Source organism: Cydia pomonella, chromosome 17, assembly GCF_033807575.1.
Source record: "Cydia pomonella isolate Wapato2018A chromosome 17, ilCydPomo1, whole genome shotgun sequence".
Lineage (NCBI taxonomy): Eukaryota > Metazoa > Arthropoda > Insecta > Lepidoptera > Tortricidae > Cydia > Cydia pomonella.
Window position 1 is genome coordinate 20145944 of NC_084719.1, and position 20972 is coordinate 20166915.

Genomic DNA, 20972 nt, shown 5'->3' on the forward strand with positions numbered 1-20972 from the left:
CAGAGCTCAACGAGGGTGTGGGGTGTTAGGGTCGGCAACGTGCATGTACTCCTAATACCTCAGGAGTTACCATATATACGCTTACCATCAGGCGGGCCATATGCTTGTTAGCCACAGACGTAGTATAAAAAATACTTTTTCACTTTTATGTGTATGATAAAGATCCTGACCGAATTGGTCATCTTTTTGCATTTTATTCGAAAATGTTTTTTTTTTTGCAAAACCAAAAAATATTTTTGTTTTTCCAATAAACCTATGATTTTTTAAGATTTAGTTAGTGGAAACCGTTTTTTCCCGAAATGGAATTCCTTAGAAAAAGTATCGTTATTTCGTTACGATCGCAAAGCTAATATTCTTCCTTCTTAACAAAAAATGTACTCGAACTGAAATAAAAACCATCAAATTTTATAGCATATCATATCAAATGCATGTGTCCAAAGTCAACATTGAGAAAAAAAATGCTTCTTCATCGGTCAATTAATACACAAAAAGTATACATAAGTATCTTTCTCGGACACGTCCACGTACGAGCAAGACGTACTAAGAGTAATATTAAACTAATTTCGAACCAAGTTACGATTTTCAAAGTTCAATATCCACTTTAGGCTAGCGATTTCAATAATTATTATGAACAAACCAAACAAATAATTGACGTTAACAAACGGTAATTAAAATTGGTATTTCCGGGAAATGTTTATATATGCCAACTAGAAACCGAAAATGTCTCTATTTTTTTTAATATAAAAAAAAATTATGCATGCAATTTAATGAATTTGTGACATGATTTTGAATTAGCTATAGTAAACACGTATTTGATTCGAGTTCACTTGTGAGTAGCGACTAGCTAAAAGCCGTCTACGTCTGCATAACAGACGCATGCATATAAAGACCGTGCCGTTAGGTCTGCCATGTCACAACATGGCAAAGCAAGTGCTGCCATCTACCGTTCTCGTACGTTTTCTTGTGCATAGTAGGTTCTGCCATCTTGCGGTACATTGGAAATACTTCACATTTACACCTCACGCCGAAACTTTGACGTCTCCAGTGCTGCCCCCTACAATTTATGCCCGCTTCCTATAAGTAAATGCAACTAACGCACCGTGAACACAGTTTTAGAGGTCCATTCTGTTTTAAGAAATTGACAAGATTTTCATCAGGTAAAATCACCTAGAATCGTATCACTATGAGACAGACCTGGGGGCCTAGCCAAGGTGACAATCGTACGCAACAGCGAAATGAAAATACCTTGTAATACCATGGATGGCATTCAATAAATGATATAAAATGAAATGATATGACATGATATGAAATGAAAAGAAAAGATGTAAGTAGGCATATGCCAAAAATTAACAAGATTTGACAGCGGAATTAGTTCGTATAAAAAATAGGAACAGACTACATTACGAAACGAAGGCACATTTTATCCGTAAAAGGCCGTCGCGAAAGTAAAAGTGCAAACTTACCGAACAATATGATAATACAGCTAAGCTCAGCCGTCCACATCGTGCTCGGCTTCACATGTTCCAGGCACTTCACAGTTCACTGTGCACAACACTCGACACTCAGACACTTCGCCCTGCGTCCGGACATTGTTTTTCGCTTATTCTCTCATAGTCAATCACTGAAGGTGGATTTGGAAGTCTAAAAATGTGAGTTCTGAAACAAGGGAGAAAAATAGGTTAGGTATGTAAGATTCATTGTTAAAAGTTCATGGAATTTGTTGTATAGAAGTATGAATCTTGCATGTTTTGTCAATCAATGGGGTTGGCAACTGTCAAAGGTTTGCATAGATGGCGCCATCATAGCTTGCCCCTGTCTCTAGTTTTGTTCTATGAGATTTGGCTTAAAGTACTGGAATCCAGGTCACAAAATTCCAAAAAAAAACAAGAATTTGACACAATTCGAGGGATTGACAGGGCAAGCTATGATGGCGCCATCTGTTTAATACTTCGACCGGCCAACCCCATTGTATATTAGTAATATTATATTCGAGTAACAACCAACTTATTACAGCATTATTGTTACCAATGTGAAAACAACCTTAATGTCATAGAAATAGAGATCAATGTTTTCTTAGCCAAATCTCAATATCCTGGCATAGGTAAATGATGGTTTACTTTAAAAAAGTTACAATGGAAAATATTTAATTGATTGGATAAATAAGATTGATATAAATATCAGAATGTTCAAAATATTGTTAATAATATTATTACAGAAGATTTAAATTTTATTATAAGTTTGTTATTTATTTAGGCAATTTATTTGCCAGCGAGAACTGCTTTAGTTTTTTTTAAAGGTTTGCTTTGGCGCCAATTTCGATGTTTTAAAAAAGTTGCGCTGATGATTTTCACTATTGATTGTCTAATTTTCATGTTTAATGTATCGATACATATTGGACGAGAATTAAATTATTTTAAGTAATACAACCTGAAGTCTTTCAATGAAATTTGTTTCAGGTACTTGTTTAAAATATAGGTGGCGCTGTGTATTACTTAGTCACCAATCCGGTACGCTCAGTAATCCGGCAATCCGGCAGTTTACACAGCTTAACGCGGATAACAGAGCGGTTGTATGTGATATGTAGAATTTATTTTCTATAAAAAGCTTTCATTTCCCATACAAATGCAATAATCTAGCAGTTCCATTAATCCCTGTAGTTGACTCTGTTCACCCAGCTCAAATCACCTGGGTCAATTAATTAAACTAAAAATACGGGGTGAATTTTTAATTACCGGATTATCAAGCACCTACATGTCATGTATATTATAATAATTTTATCAGAAACTCTTATAAAATATCATTAAATTTACCAACAGTCGTAGGACGTAGTAATGTCAATGAAATTAAATTCATTAAAAAAATCTATGACATTTTTATTCACTTGCGGTAATGGTATAACCGTACTTTGGATTAGTTTTCAAAGTTAATTCACTACCGCTTTACGGGGCGGAGCGGAGTTGCCTTATGTATGATTAACAACTTAACGAATTGAGGAACAGTAAAATGAATGAAGTGGTTATCAAACCTACATTTTATTTTTAGTTCTCACAGTAAGAGAATTTATATCTCTAAAGAAATTTAGATTTATCAATAATTGTCTGTTTTTTTTAAATTTTAGATTTATTAATATTTCCACATTTAGAAATTATAGACACATTTATTTAGGTCACCAAATATTATAAAATACAATTATATACTATCAATTAAATTAAATATTACTACATGATTAACAATAATATATTTTTATATAATTATAATTATGTATTAATATTTTATTGGATTGATATTAATAATTGTATTTTATAATATTCGATGATTTTTTATTACTTTAAAACAGCTTGACATGTAGGTAAAAGTTCCCTTATTAAATAAGGATTTGCTAAGTAAATCTTTGTTTGTAAAGAAGTCTAATAGATGCGTACCATTAAGCCAGCAGTTAATTTACTCGTATACTGGTGGTATTTTTTTTAGGGTTACGTAAAGGGTAAAACGGGATCCTATTACTAAGACTCCGCTCTCCGTCCGTCTGTCACCAGGCTGTATCTCATGAACAGTGATAGTGAGATATCTGAAATTTTCACAGGTGATGTATTCTTGTTACCACTATAACAACAAATACTAAAAAACAGAATAAAATAAATATTTAAGAAGGCTCCCATACAACAAACGTGTTCTTTTTTGCCGTTTTTATAGATAATGGTACGGAACCCTTCGTGCGCGAGTCCGACTTGCACTTGGCCGGTTTTTTGTTATGTTATTCCGGGTCGTTGTTCACATGACAATAGTAGCACTATTTGTTAGAAGAAAAATAAATGTTATACGTTCTTCTAACATATATTTAGATAATCCAATAGTATTTACGTACATTATATTAACAAAGGCATTTTCATTTATTTAATTAGAATTAAATACAATTTATTATCAGGCAACTAAGGCCCTTACAGACTAAAAAATAAAGCTTAAAATTATTTTGGCGACACAGTTTTCTGTTATGTCGCATGTTCTGATGTAACTAGAATTCGGCAGATTCCCACGAAACCGCCAAAATACCACACCCTTTTAAGTCACATATTCCCGTAAGACCCGATAAATGGCAAATATTCTGCAAGCCCTGTCGACGATCGCACAAATATTCACGAAACATTGCAAAGCAGCCATTTTTAAAATCAAATTTACATGCTACAACCATTTTTTACCCCACGTCATGTTCAGCAAACACTCCACGGACCACAGCGACCACTTGACTCTTTCATGTTTTGCGCTGTATTACCACATTAAAATTTTACACTGATAAAAAGGCATTTTAAGCTTAATATTTATTGCACGTAATTTGTTATTTTTATTTTAATAACTATTGAATATCCAAGTCTTTTTTCTTCTTCTTTAAAATATGGCTTCAGTCCAGTGGGACTATTTCGCCATTATCAAGGTATTAGGAGCTTTGTACGGTTATAGTGACTAAAATTGTACGGTTAGTACAAGACAGTGTACGGTGATTTCATCAGCACTTGTAAAGCGATAGCTGAGCTTTACCAGTAGCACGTGGACTACCGGCCGTTGACTCCAAAATGGTGGTTAAACGCGTTTCAAGATTAATTCTTCATTCACTGCACACTACTACATTAGTTTACTGTATAATAAGCTATCGATATTACACTTTAAAGAATATTAATGAGCAAAAAACAAAGTAATTAATCACGAGGCGTGATTATCAAAATGGCGCTCAAACAGGAAGTCATATCCAAGTCTATATCTAATATGTGAATGTCACGCCCTCGCCAGACAAAGAATGGGACTTTGGAGTAGGCTATCTGGAACCAAAGGAAGTCATAATGCTACCCATGAGCTCCATCATCCGGCACATGGAGCTGGTCGAAAAAGCTCTTTAGTAGTTGATCGATCTTTCCTAAGGGGGTAATTGTACAAAAAAAATCTCTATACCTAGGTCGAAGTGTATCCCCAAGGGCCCCCGATAATTATAAGATAAAATAATATCCAAGTCTACATTAATCCACATTTTTCATAACCAAAAATATTACGCATAGATAAATTAACAAATTCAGACCTTGACTTTAATAGCACGTACGGCCATCAGATATATCGGAGCGGCCAATGTGCTCACAAATATCTGAACACGCCTCTATTATCAAGGCGTTAGAGTGCGTTACTTTGGCAAAGTATACCGTAAACTTTTTTGACGCTACGGGCATTAGGGATTTAAAGGGTTAGTTGTCAATATTTTTATTGTTGTTTGAATGTAAATAAGTTTTTGGCAAAAATTTCATTTTTGGTACAAGCTTTTATCGCTGACTGTACTTTTTTTTTTCACAGGCAACTAATACTCATCGAGAAAATTCTAAAAATACCAAACACAATTAGGTTGCGTTGTTTTATCACAAAGTTCCTATGGCTACCTCCTGTCTCCATCATCAGATCAGCTTGATCCATATATATATGTACCATAATATTGCATTGTTAACCGACTTACATATGTATGCAAATTTTCAGCTTCATCGGAAACCGGGAAGTAAGTCAAATTTAACTCGCAAGATTTGTCCCATACATACTAACAGGGCAAGTCAAATAAAAGCTTGTACTAAGTTCCGGATTGGAACTCGGCCGGAGTGTAAGAGGCATTCGTCAAATTCCATACTTTAACCATAGTAAGCTGAGAAAATTATAACTGCGTAAAATTTAAAATAATATTTCAATATTAAATCAAAAAAGTAAAAAGCTGCTTGCAACGCTTAATTTGTCTACGATGCAAATATGAATTTATGATAAGTCCACGCAACCTAGTAGTGGCCATTCAAATTGATATTATATAACTATCGATTGTCCGGCCTATTCCATTTGACGTGACACGTGATCTAGTATTGCTTTTTCATTGCATTCCAAACCATATTGTTATAATTTATACCATTTGTGCTTTTTATACTTAGTTGAAGTTATTAGGGTGCTCCTGAGTCACTCTTTTAAACCTAATTTTAAGCCTTTTAGTGCTTTCACTGCGAGCGCTACGAACGTAGCCGAGAACGTTGTTTTTCCGTTTAGTAGCGACAAGCGCCTACGAACAGAGTATTCCCCTAACGGGTCGTTAGCAGTGAGTGTGTGTGTGTGTGTGTGTTGATTTGTGTACCACAAATTTTGTGGTAGTTATAAGCCCCTTTCGTAAATGTGTTAGTAGAAGGTACCTATACAAATTCTTCTAATAAGCTAAGCGACAGAAAAACGTCAAGAAATAGTAGATCTAACCCACTTAACTCTCGATTATGAATGAATGAATAATTCCCATACATATTTAAAACTAATTACATTATATAATACAAAACAATTCAATAAAGAGACACACTTTAAATAACATATTAAATTAAATTAATGGACTGCGACCCGGATCACCCCGAACCCATCACGACAGGCTTGTGGTAGCCCCTCCAGCGCTCGTGCTGGTGTCCCACTCTCTAACCGCCGACAGTAGCGTGTTGGAAGAGGCGTAGATGGCCTTTCTGGCAGTGGCGCTCCTCGCACGTTGCAGCGCGTCCCAGCCCGGCGCGCGCCCCTGCGTGAACATGGCGCTCGCGCTGCACCAGCGGGGCAGGCGGAACAGCGCCCGCCTCGCGTTGTTGTACTGCACGCTACAGTTTTCATAATATAATTAATCTGATCCAAATATATTTCACCTGGCACTTCAATTGCAACTAGTTAATGAAATATCCGTTATTATAAAATGGATACCGTTAAAATCAAATCCAATTCGTTCCAATAACTTACGTATGAATGATCAAGGGCGGTATTTGCAATTTATATTTTGCTTTCCAATAGTTGAGATCAAATGAAAAGTTTGTGAGGACCGCTCCTATTTATTTTGTAGATGTATATGATATTTTGTCTCACCTGGTGATTCAAATTTGAAAAGTAATGTATTTTCAACAACGTACCCACAACTCAGTGACTTAACAACACAAAGGAGGAGTTTTGGCGAAGGGTGCCGGCTCGCTGTACCCGTACCATGAGTCACTGACAGTGTCAAAACTGACATATACGCTATCGAGAACGTTTTACTTGCTATACATCTCGCTCGCACTTATATACGAGTACGAGCGAGATGCATAGAAAGTAAGTTATCTTCTCGATAGCGTTTATGTCACTGCCGATACAATTGGTGGTAGGTATGTATCGCAGTCATAATGTGTGTTTTAGTTTATAAAGATATATTTTATAATATGTATGCTAGTTTTAAGGTATGTATCTATGGGCCCATAGTTGCCAGAAAATAAAGATTTTTCATTTCATGTTATTTCATTCAACCGCATTATCTGCCCAATAAAGCGGACTTGGAGTTTGAATTGAGTTGGAAATGAATAATGGGCGAATAATAAAATATCCCTTAAAAAGTTTAAATACTTTAATTTGATTTCAACTTTTGCGTTTTTATACATTATACTAGTGAAGGAATATTATAGTATTTTGTGCAACAGGTATATAATAAGAGTTCTCGACTAGTCTCGTTTTGTATCTTTAGCTATTGATTTAAGATCAAATTATGTATAACCGTTGCGCACAATATTTATTCTAAGACAGCAAGCAAATACCTAAAATGATAAAAAAAAGACTGAATACCTACACAACAGTAAATTAAATTAGTTTGTGGATCTTTGCGTAGAAATCAACATTAAAAAAATGCAACAATTTTAGTGTATTGTATGAATATTCATAAGTAAGTAAGTATGGCTCATGATTTCATTTTCTTTATGCTGTTGGTATGTATGTTAACATTATGTACTTAATAATGAACCTCCAGGTCTATGATTCTTAAGTATGTTAAGTACTCTACATTGTACTTCAAATCCATTTGTATATGTGACTGTTTGTGTTCTAAATAAATAAAAATAAAAAACATAATAACACTGCTATTATGATCTTATATTGAAGCGCGTTTAGTTGATAAAAAGAAGTGCTGGTGTAGAAAAACTTAACAAGCAATATTTCTAAACGTAAGCGTAAACGAATATCGCTGGTTGAAAAACTACACAATGTGAGTGTTGTGGGCTGTGTGAAAGACTACCATAATAGTGCGAAGTACGTTGAAGATGATAAACAAAATCAATTGCGGGTAGTAAGAAAAATCGCGCTGAAATATAACAAACTACCACCAAAAGTACAAAACTCGACACTTGATTCGCCTCTCTACGAGGCATCATTAGAAGATGCTGGAGATGGGCGTCCGACAACGAAAAAAAGTGTTCTATTAATTATTGTACGCGTGTCCGGGAATAGGGAACATTATTTACGGACAGCTGAGGAGAGCAACGAAACAACCGGATTCCAGTAAATATTTATGACAACTAACAAACAAAATCATTATACAATAAGTAAAACATAGACAATAGGTATAAAAAATATATAAAACCTATTTAGACGTCGACAACGCGATAAAATTAAATCCCGTTTTACGTAACAAAAAAGAATCATTGACAGGACGGTGTCATTTGTTTGGAATCACCCCTCTTCTTCTTCCTTCCCTTATCCCACCTATGTGGGGTCGGGTCTCCTTGTCAATTTGCGCCAGAGTGGTCGGTTCTGGGTTGTCTGTTCTTCGATGTTCAGGTTCTTCAGGTCGTTTCTAATATTGGACCACCATGTGGATTTTGGCCTGCCACTTCCTCTAGGGCGTTCGGGAAGGCTTAGCGCAATGTTTACTATATGGTCATTTCCTCTTCTTCGAGTGTGGCCGTACCATCGTAGACGAGATTCAAGGAGTTTGTCTTGAATTGGAGCCACTTTGAAACTTCCGCGAACGTACTCGTTTCTTATCCGGTCTAGTCTTGTGACACCACCAGCCCAGCGTAGCATCTTCATCTCATTTACGTGAAGGGTTTGCTCGTGGTATTTCTTTATGGCCCAGCACTCAGAGCCATATAGCATGGCAGGTCTCACGGCCGTTTTATACACCTTTCCTTTCGCTTTAATGGGCATACGGTTGTCACATAGAACCCCTGATAAGCTTCGCCATTTGAGCCATGCCGCTTGTGTTCTGTGGGAGACGTCTGCATCTATATTGGCATCGGATGAGATGACAGATCCTAGGTATTTAAACTTTGTTACCTTAGGTACAGGATGTTCTCCGATGCACACGTCTCTGTCGTCTTGGACTTCGGTAGAAAATTTGCATTGCATGTACTCGGTTTTGCTTCTGCTAATCTTGAGGCCATTTTGTTCCAATGCCTTAGTCCAGGATGTAAGTTGGGTCTGCATGTCTTCAGCTGACTTGGTTAAGAGTACTACGTCGTCCGCGTATAGCATACACCATGGCACCGGCAGTTGTATATCCTTGGTTAAATAATCTATTACTAAATTAAACAGTAAAGGGCTTAAAGTGGATCCCTGATGAACACCAACTTGGACTTCGAACGGTTCGCTAAGGCCAGCTGGGCTTTTGACTCGAGTTGTGCAGTTGTGATACATGTCCCTGATTATGCTGATATATTTTTCGGGAATGTTTTGCGCCCTGATCGCTTGCCACACTAATTTTCGGGGAACTCTGTCAAAGGCCTTTTCTAAATCAATAAAGACAACATGCAGGTTCTCTTTATTTGCTCTGTGTTTTTCCATAACGATTCGCAATGCGTGAATAGCATCTGAAGTCGACTTATTTGCTGTGAAGCCAAATTGATTTTCAGATAGTGTTATTTGGTCTAGTATACGTCTACTTATAATTCGCTCCCAAATTTTGAGGGTGTGTGATGTTAATTTGATTCCTCTGTAATTTGCACATTCGCTAACATCTCCTTTATTTTTGAAAAAAGGTGCCAAGTAACTATTTCGCCAGGAATTAGGAATACTACCAATTGAGAGAATAAGGTTGAATAATTTCGTTAGCCAGTTAATTCCAATATTACCCAGCATTTTCCAGATTTCGGCCGGGGTTTCATCGGGGCCAACTGCTTTCCTATTCTTCATCTTTCTTACTGCGAGTATCACTTCATCTTCACTAATAGCTGGAATCGGTCCAGAGGTAGGTATTAAATCTGGTAGTGCCTCACTAGGAAATTCTTCATTTGAGAGTTCATCAAAGTAATCCCTCCACCGCGTTTTTATGGCTTCATCAGAGGTAAGAAGGTTCCCTAATTTGTCCTTGATATATTTATTAGTTTTGATATCCAAAGTATTTCGAAAACGTTGTTTTGCAATTTTGAATAGTTCAGTGTCCTCCTTAGCCGTTTCGATTTTGTTATAGAAACCCACCCTGGCAGCAGCTCTTTCTTGTGCAACCGTTCTTTTAGTTTCTAATTTAGCTTTTTTGTAGTTTTCATGGTCTTCGTTAGAGCGGCTACTTTGCCATGTCTTAAAAAGGTCTTTCTTGTTTTGGATAGCTTGTTTAGTGGTTCTGTTCCGCCAACTGGGATCTTTATCTTTGATAATACCTTTAGAGACACCTTAACAAATTTTCGCTTGTGCTTTACACTTCTCTTCAAACTTGAGCCACATATCTGAACTTATTTTATATTCTACATTTATATCTTCCTCTAAATAATTATTCAGTGTTTTAATCAGTATGCCGCCCTTTTCGCCGATCAGATTTACCCATTTGACTCTTTCTGTTTTATCGGTTATATGTCGGATAGGTTTGGGAAGCTTAAATTTTGTTAATAATAATCTGTGCTGTGCGGTCAAAGATTCACCAGGTATAACTTTACAGTCTCGGAAACAACGTCTTAGACTTTTATCTCCAAGTATGAAATCTATTTGTGAAGTCCTTCCGCCGCTTTTATAAGTTATTAAATGATGTTCTTTCTTCTTAAAATATGTGTTTACCAAATGTAGATCATGTCTTGTTGCAAAATCTAGTATTTCTATTCCCTGAGGGTTTATACTTCCAAAACCATAGCCACCATGCACGCTCTTGTAGGTTTCCACCGTGGTTCCAATATGGCCATTGAGATCGCCTCCTATTATCTTGTGTTCTCCAGTTTTTATTGACATTAATAAATCATCAAAATCTTCCCAGAACGATTTTTTCTCTTCTAGTGAGCATCCAACTTGAGGGGCATAAGCAGATTTATTGGTAACTGACTGTCCAGCGCTATCTTCACTGCGATAAGGCGGTCTGATTTTCTATCTACGTTTATTACTCTATCCTTGAGGATATCACTCAGGACGATAGCCACTCCATTTCGTTTTGCATCTAGGCCATGATAAATAAGTTTATACCCTAGTCCAATATCTCTCGACTTTGAACCTTTCCATCTTGTCTCCTGTATACAACAGGCGTGGATATTTCTTCTTCGAAGGATTTCGCTCAGCTCACTACTGCGCCCAGTTAATGAGCCTAGATTCCAGGTAGCGATCCTTAGGTTGTCAATGGTACGCGAACATTGTGTGCTTAGTCCGTCGCTTGCGGGGAACGCCCTAGTATATTTTTCTTTCTTATTCGCATTAGTGTATACATCCTTCACCTGGACGTCGCTTTCGGGGTACGCCCTAACATGCAATCGTGTATCTGTGCTTAACTTTTTCATGACAAGGAAATGTTTGGAATCACCCCAAATAAAATAAAACTTTTTCGGTAAAATATTTTATAAATGCCTCAGGTTCCTAATCTTTTTAAACTAATAAACAAATCAGAATAACGATTTATGTCTAACATAATTTTAACAGTTAAAACGTATTATGTGCACGCAATCTCATAAAATAAACGCGACGCCGTGAAAAAAAAAAAACAATTGAATAAAACCGCAGCCGTATGAAGTTATCGATAAACGTAGGTGAAAGTGACATGAACCGTTTATTCTCTTTAAATTTCTTACGGATTCGACGTTTGTTTTGTACGCTTGTGCGGGAAATTCGAATAGTCGTTCAGCGTTTGAAGTGAATAAAGCAAACGTTGCGATAGATTCGTGAACTATTCTTGTTTCACGTGGAAAATAACCGGAATATTTTATTACATGGTTAGTTTTACTCTTTATTGCACACCTCAATAGAAGAAGCAATACAAAAGGAAACAGCAACACGAGCAGAGGTAAACAACAGGCGGTTTTATCGGTGTAAAAGCGATATCTTCCAAACAACGTTTAGGTAGGTTTAGGTTTAGGTTCTATAGTATTGTATTTTGTGGAAGCGCTGGCGGCCTAGTGGTAAGAGCGTGTGACTTGCAATCCAGAGGTCGCGGGTTCAAAACTTCCAACCCCGGCTTGTACCAATGAGTTTTTCGGAGCTTATGTACGAAATATCATTTGATATTTACCAGTCGCTTTTCGGTGAAGGAAAACATCTAATCCCAAGCCAGTAACCTAATGAATGCTATAAGTTTTTGTCAGAAGTACAGTCAAGTGTAAAAATATGGGTGTACACATCTTACTCAAAAATATGTGCACTTGACTGTACATTAAAAAAAAACATTAATTAGAGAAAAAAACCCGTACTTAATTTTTCATTTTTATTCATCTATCGACACTCGAAGCGTTCGCTCCATCGCTCATTCTCGGAAAGTAAACTGCTAATACAAACACCCGAGTGGAAAGTGCCACTTAAATCCTTAGGATGGAAAGTAATTTGAAAATTTAACTAATACATTTAAATAATCCCGTCCAATGGCAATAAAAATTTACTAAGATAAGATACAATTTATTCATTTAAACTTATTCTAGCTTGGGTGTTACATAGATAACTATGCAGTCTGTCCTGAATTACTATGCATAAATCTATATTTTAAAATCAACTTGCTCATAAATGAGCAGACATAGAAGTTTTTGTGGCAAAAACGAGTGTTTGAAAAAAATTAACATCGATAAATCTGTTATCATACTGACAGCCATAGATTAATAATTAAGATAGGTATGTAAATTCTACTTGCTGTTAATTACCGAGAAATTTCAAGAATAAAAATTTATTACAAATCTTTACATAATATTATCTTTATTACATTTATTTTGTACTTAGATATAAAAACATAAACCGTAGTATACAGTGCTAAAAGAATAAAAAACAACCAATATTAAAGAAGATATTGAACGTGTTGTGTACTTTGCTTCACTTCATAAAATATAGGTATTAGGTAACGTTAAGGTAACATCGATAACAGACGTCGATATTTCATTTTGTCAAACACTTTATTTTGCCACAAAAACTTCTATGTCTGTAAATAAGATAAAATTGAATACCAAAAAAATACATTAATATCTGTTGCTTAAAATAATTTAAATTCCATACCTAAACTAAGTAAATATTTAATTGTCTCTTATGTATATTGAAAGAAGTCTGAAGTCGATTTTTTTGTGTAAACGTGACAAAACAATTCAATTAAAAAGGAATAGAAAGTAAAACGCTACTTAGTTGTACTGGTAATTGGCTGCAGAGTTTTCTAGACTTTTTATTTCATTAAGTTAATTAACGTGTCTTTCTAACAAAACAATTATAATATATAATAATTCAGCCTATATACGTCCCACTGCTGGGCACAGGCCTCCTCTCATGCGCGAGAGGGCTCGAGCTATAGTCTCCACGCTAGCCCAATGCGGATTGGGGACTTCACATACACCGTTGAATTCCTTCGCAGATGTGTGCAGGTTTCCTTACGATGTTTTCCTTCACCGAAAAGCTAGTGGTAAATATCAAATGACATTGGGCTAGCGTGGGGACTATAGCTCGAGCCCTCTCGCGCATGAGAGGAGGCCTGTGCCCAACAGTGGGACGTATATAGGCTGAATTATTATATATTATAATTATTTTGTTAGAAAGACACGTTAATTAACTTAATGAAATAAAATGTCTAGAAAACTCTGCAGCCAATTACCAGTACAACTAAGTAGCGTTTTACTTTCTATTCCTTTTTAATTGAATTGTTTTGTCACGTTTACACAAAAAAATCGACTTCAGACTTCTTTCAATATACATAAGAGACAATTAAATATTTACTTAGTTTAACTAAAGTTTGAATCTTAGTAAGCATTTGTTTGTCTGTTTATAACGAAAATTTGTTCTTGAATATATTCTTATATGTATCTACATACATACATATAATCACGCCTATTTCCCGGAGGGGTAGTCAGAGACCACGGATTTCCACTTGCTACGATCCTGACATACCTCTTTCACTTCCTTCACTTTCATAACATTTCTGATACACGCTCGCCCATTTAAGTTGCTCTTGACCTAGCCTTTCTTCAGAATTTCCCCAATTTTATCAGAGAAAGTCCGCCGAGGTCTACCCCTTCCAGATCCCTCCCTTATATTCTCTTTATTAGCTTAAGTAAGGTATCTATTTAAGTATATTATCGCCTAGTACCCATAGTAAAAGCATTAAGATTTTTTTCCAAATATTTATTTATACACGTCACTACCAATTTCTTTCTTATTTCTACACAACTCTCAGCTCTTTAGTGTAGCAAACCAGCTAAATCGTATTACCAAGTGAGCTTTTTATAAGAACCACGACAATACATCTCGCGTGTTTGCGTGATATGAAAATGTACTTTGCAAATATGATACTCGTATCAAAGGGGGAATGGAAAATATTGGAAATGATATGAAGGAGCTTTTACTTTCGTATACTAATACTTTAAGTGTATTTTTAGTCATGTTTATCGTAGGTAGACTTGTCTGTTTTCATTATATAAAAATAGTAGATTGTTAACCAAGGGATGAAAGGCACTCATTTCTGGCGATGTAGTTTAGTGCCCAAACGCAGTGAGAGCGCCAATAGTCCGAGGCTGAAATGATGTATTTCACTTGAGTAAGTACTCTGCTTTAAATTTCGAATACGAGGAAAGTAAAATAATATGTATGTATTTTTAAACATCCCTAAGTATATTTTTAAGCATTTTTTGAGGATACTTTCAATTGACCATTTAGATAATACTATCGTTATTTATGGAATGGGGAGTTAAATATCAGTATGGAAATTGAATCACAAATTCATTTAAGACCAATTTCAATTTCTTACGGTACAAAAATCGTAGTTCGAAAGTAAAATGCTCTGGTGCAGAAAAGTATCATTTTTTTCACTTTTTTCAAAAACAACAATGACCATCTTTCAGAGCATGAGAACTAAAAAATAGTATTCAGTTATTTCTCACCTTAGTTTTTGTTCCTTTCTCATTTCTGAAAGATTAACTGGAAGAGATATATATATAGGGATAACTTCACCACACCTTTGTACATATACTTACATGTTTTACATTGTTTTATCCTTTTTTTCTTTAAACTAGACTTAATGTGATATACAATAATAGTGGCGATTCTAAATAAAAAGTGGTTAAATGGTATTATCGGGTTTCACACGCACAACGCATAAAACTTGAACAATTTTCGGCAAGTGTTATGTAAATACAATTATTTAGAAATGGGGCCATGCATAATCGAGGGTTTTTATGACTGGCCGTAAAATTCTCTTTTTTGTGGAATGAAAAAATAATAATTATCACTATTATCAGTCACGAGAGTGCAAACGAGGCATTGTGCGGAGCCGAATGAGTTCTGAATCATTATTCGAACGTTTTATCCTGTTGCCGGCAAAAATGTTAATAAAAGTTAAATTTAGCAAAAAAGTTTGTGTAATATTAAAAAATCACCTCGATTTCAGTTACGGGTAACTTATGCAAAGGAAAAAAAAAAGCCGTTTATATAATCAAATGCAAAGATCGATCACGTTGAACATTTTCTCGTCATGGTTACTTGACTCCCAGCTTAGTTGGTAAATCTATCACAAACATTAATAAACTAGATTTAATACGTTAGCGGTTTTTGGCGATTGGTTTGGGTAATGGTCGTTCGTTTTTAGCTTTGAGCTAAGCCCCTAAGTTTTATGAGTAATATATAAGTTATATAACAAATAATAAAAGTGGGCAGTGGTGTATTCCATCGCTCCACAAATCTTTAGAATTAGTTTGATTGTATGATTAATAGACTCATAATAAAACACGACGTCGTCGGCAACCCACTACGGTAAATTGCTTACCATCAACCGATTAGTCTGCTAGTTTACCAATTATCTAGGCTCGAAAACCGGAAAAAAATCCTTAACGTTATCATGTACTTTCAGAAATCAGAATCAGAATCAGAAATCAGAAATATTTATTGTGCAAACTGTGTAGGTACAAGAATATGACTATTAGGTACATTTTTTGATGAGTATCAACAGTTTTACCCTTCTCGGGTATACAATTATTTTTAACTTAAACTAGGTTTTAATATTTTATCTTAAACTATATTTTAATATACATTTAGGTTTACATAGTTATAAAATTCTTTTAAATTATAGAAGACTTTGTCTATTAAAAAGTTTTTTAAGCATCTTTTAAAAGTATTTCCTTCGAGGCTTTTTATTTCGTTTGGCAGATGGTTGAAGACATTAATAGCAGATATTAACGTGCTTTTTTTATATATCGAGGTGCTAGTTCTCGGAAGTACCATATTGTACTTATATTGTGATCTGATATTTTCTTTGCATGAACGCTTTGTGAAATATTGAGGGTGTTTTTTTACAAATAGGCTTAATTCTAATATATAAATACCGGTAAGGGTCAAAAAGCGCTTCTCCCTAAACACTTCACGTAGCGATTCATCCATGTACATTCTAATAACAGTTTTTAAGCATCTTTTCTGCAATATAAATGTTTTATCAACATCAACAGAATTTCCTCAAAAAATTACTCCATACGTAAGTAATGGGTAGACTGTTCCATAATATGCACTGATAACAATTTTTTCGGAGCAAGTTTCTGACAATATCGATAAAGCATAGCATCTACTAGAATTTTTTTTTTTTTTTCTTATTTATATGCGCCTTCCAATTTAAATGTGTATCTAATTCAACGCCGAGAAAACTAACATAGCTTACGTCATCTACTGACGTATTCGCATTCGCATTCGCTTACTTTGCACACTTTTAATTTCGGTTTCGCTCGAAAAACTGTTATTGTTAAGCCGGTTTTTATGAGAACAGTTCTTATAAAATTAACCGATTTAGAGCAATAAAAACCGGTTTCTTCCTATGTCGGTGTCTATATTTATGTGCCACAGCACCAGGCCGACCGACCGTTTCGTTGCTCGTCGAATAAATCGTTTTTTTACGTTACAATATAGTACTTAAAACGTTCGCGTTCTTATAAAAGTTCGGAGGAAACCTGAAAAAAACAGTGTTTACCGGTATTTTATAAACCGGTTCCTGCCTCTTATATCATTAAAAAAACCGTTGTATAACAAGAAATTATTGTCTGAATAGGCCACCAAGTCTCATCCAAGAAGCGACTAGGCGACGCTTGGCCGTCGACTTACAAATGAGGTCACGGAAGTGCTATTTGTAACGAAAACTCCCATTTGTTTGACACGTGACGCCTTATCCACGTCTTTAAACATTTTAAAGCCATTTCGTTAAGTTGAGGAACGAGATTGTTGAAGTTCAAGCTGTTTTTGACACGGAAATTTATACTTTTTAAATGGGTTTGTGACTTTTTTATTGCTTAATCGATATGTTTATTGTTCAGTTGTGTTGACAAAAATAAACATTATTGTACCGATATTTCTTTTTCAATAATATATGGGATATCTCCTTTGTCCTATCCTCATGGCTGAATGACGTGATAACTGTGGACACTCTTCATCAGTGCTCTCCAAGCCGCTCTATTTTGGGCCCAGTGTGTATGCTCGCCTATAATGTGGTTTTTGTCCCTAACTTTATTCTTCTCATCTAACGATGATAGCCATACGCTTCTTTCCCATGTGGCCAGTGATTATAAGCTTCTCCAGACTGGCCTTCTGCTCAGATGGCCGAAAAATCCAAGTACACGTTGGGTGCAAACAGTGGAGAGCCTCGTTTTAAAGTTAAGTTCGAGAATAATGCATAGGATACTACTCGTATGAAATCTCTAGGCTGTATTTACTTTCTTATACAGTGTGGTTTCAAATCTTGTGCATCGTTAGGTTGGCCCGGTGTTCCAAAAGGTCGCAAGTTCGAGTCTGGCCTGAAGAGATGTTTTTTTTTAAATTTTGCTTTAATTAAATAAAATGAAGTGTTGATGGCAGAAGTATGCTGCTGCAAGGTTGAAACGGGCGGCTAATTGCGTTGTTGTTGTTGCCGCATTGCTGTCCGGATTGGATCGTTCAAAACTCTCACTAATTTTACAATCTCTTTGGATTGACAATGTCAATAGTCCATTTCCTGTTGCCTCACAGCAACCGCAACGATAATACAGTCTATATTCGAACGTAACCTTAAATTGGGTTGTTAACCGAAAGGAAAGCGCCTAATTATTTAAAATTACAATAATTTCCAAACAGATGTTTGTTTCCGAACTCTGTCTGAGTATCCTTTAAAAGGGTGAAAGGGAGGCCGTAAATAAGTTAAATTTTCCATTTCAATTTCAATTCGATATTGATTGGATTATCTACTTACTTATTTATTACATTGGCACAGAAAAAGGTACAGATTGAATAATTAAATAATAACCGTTTTACTTTTATCACTCATTCGATTACTCGGTCTGCTCAAGAGAGCTGTAAAAACACACGAAAGAATTGGTAACTCACGTTACAGTCTCGTGGAATTACCCTACAGCGTATGTCAAAAGTCATATGTGATCATGATTTCTTAGTATAAGATTAATTTTACTTAAAAAATAACAAACATTTGACTAATTATCTTTTAATCCACTTACTTACTCCGTTGGCTCAGCGACCCAAAATGAGACTTGGCCTCCGACACAAGACAGCGCCACTTTTCTCGGTCCTGTGCGACCTCTCGCCAATTGTCGACTCGAAACTACTATATGATAATGTGGATCATTTACAGAGTCATAAAAAGTGGTTCTGGATCACGACCCAGAAATCACCCTGTATAATTATGCGACTGTACGAATGTACAAAAATCTATATGGAAATAAATATTTTGGGGGCAATCTTATACAGATCGACCTAGTCCCAAGCTAAGCAAAGCTGGCACTATGGGTCCTAGGCGACGATATACGTACGTACGTATACAGATAAATACATATAAGTACTTATTCGAGAACACCCATGACTCAGGAACAAATAATAATAAATAAATAAATATTATAGGACATTATTACACAAATTGACAAAGTCCCTCAGTAAGCTCAATAAGGCTTGTGTTGAGGGTACTTAGACAACGATATATATAATATATAAATATTTATAAATACTTAAATACATAGAAAACACCCATGACTCAGGAACAAATATTCATGCTCATCACACAAATAAATGCCGTTACCAGGATTTGAACCCGGGACCATCGGCTTCGTAGGCAGAGTCACTACCCACTAGGCCAAACTGTACCCCTAGTGTAACTAAATTCGATTTCCAAACGTGACGTACGCGTTTGCGTTTAGTCTCATTTTGTATTGGATTTCGAAAGAGCGCGCCAAGCGGGACGTTTTGGAAACTCAAAATCCTATACAAAATGAGACTTAACGCAAACGCGTTCGTCACGTTATAATGTCGATCAAAGTTACACTAGGGGTACTGGTCATCAAATACAAGACAAATAACTGTGTTCATCGCACAAATAAATGCCCTTACCGGGATTCGAACACAGGACCATCGGCTTCATAGGCAGGGTCACTACCCACTAGGCCAGAGCGTCTCTACTTTATTGATGTGACTTAGATGTAGCAGTTATTAAGGGTCAAACGACTGACCGACATAAACTTTCTTGGAAACAAGACAAATTGTGTCCCAAAGAGGGGAAAAAATAAATCGCAAAGGTCCGGGTTATAAAGCTCCAGCTTTCGTATTAAGCTCAAAACAAAAGTTGTGGATTGAAGTGGGATTAACTAGCAGGACAATTCGAAAGTACACTGACATCAGAATGATATCTAAATGATGTTTTTTTTTATACTACGTCGATGGCAAACAAGCATACAGCCCGCTTGATGGTAAGCAGTGTCCGTAGCTTATGTACGCCTGCGAGTCCAGAGGAGTTACGTGCGCCGACCCTAAACCCGCCCCCCCTCGTTGAGCTCTGGCAACCTTCCTCACCGGCAAGAACACAACACTATGAGTAGGGTCTAGTGTTATTTGGTTGCTGTTTTCTGTAAGGTGGAGGTACTTCCCCAGTTGGGCTCTGCTCTAGATCTGGAATGACATCCACTGGCTGTGCTCTACCACATAAAGCGAGGTGACATTTACAATGCCAGACCTCTCTTTTGGACGCAGTTTAAGCGACCCGGGTCCATGTTATTTAGTTATCGCGCATTCCGATCGTACTAAGTACAAGTCTTGTCCGTTCAAGTATTGGTGCGACGCGAGCGAGACGCGGGATAACTAAATGAGATAATTTTGATATCATTCTGATGTCAGTCTACGTTCGAATTGGCCTGTAAAGAGAAATGCTTCGTTCTTAAAATGAAAGAAATCTGATTTTGCTTGGACGCTAGTCGCAGTGCAGGGTTCATATTTATATACTACTGTTGCAAGTGATATAAACTGTGAGTATTATGAAATAAATATGAGATTTGGATTATCTTGTCAAAAAAGTGCAGGTCGTTTTTCAAGACATGCGTCGCTTAATGAAATAATCCGTCGGTCTATTGCCACCATCAATGTGCCTGCTATTATTGATCCGACTGACATTATCAGGGATGATGGTAAGAGACCTGATGGGGTGTCCTTGGCTCCTTGGAGCCTGGGACGGCTGTTAGTGTGGGATGATATCTGCGTAGATACACTGGCTTCAACAGATTAATGTAAAAGCGGCCGCAGTGCTAGAAAACGCCGAAATTTTGAAACGTAATAAATATAAGAGCCTCGGTAAGAGCCCCTTCCATGGGGTCCTAGCGCGCACAAGTTTTTTGCAAAAATCGCGAAGCGTCTGGTTGACGTAATTGGTGACCGAAGAGCTAGCGGCTTCCTTGCACATCGTATCAGCATTGCGATACAACGAGAAAATGCCGCCAGCATCCTTGGTACAATTCCAGAAGGGCCTATTTTAGATTTAATTCAGTTACAGTAACACC

The 20972-nt window shown here is 36.3% G+C and overlaps 1 protein-coding gene across 1 annotated transcript in view; it reads right to left on the bottom strand.

The window, feature by feature from the left end:
• The window catches only part of LOC133526805 (limbic system-associated membrane protein-like), a 107413-nt gene that overhangs the window by 82654 nt on the left and 3787 nt on the right, over positions 1 to 20972 (bottom strand). The window contains exon 2 of the mRNA XM_061863592.1: positions 1464 to 1656. Within this exon, the coding sequence (XP_061719576.1) occupies positions 1464 to 1503 (40 nt within the window). The 5' untranslated portion in view covers positions 1504 to 1656. The remainder of the gene's footprint in view (positions 1 to 1463; positions 1657 to 20972) is intronic.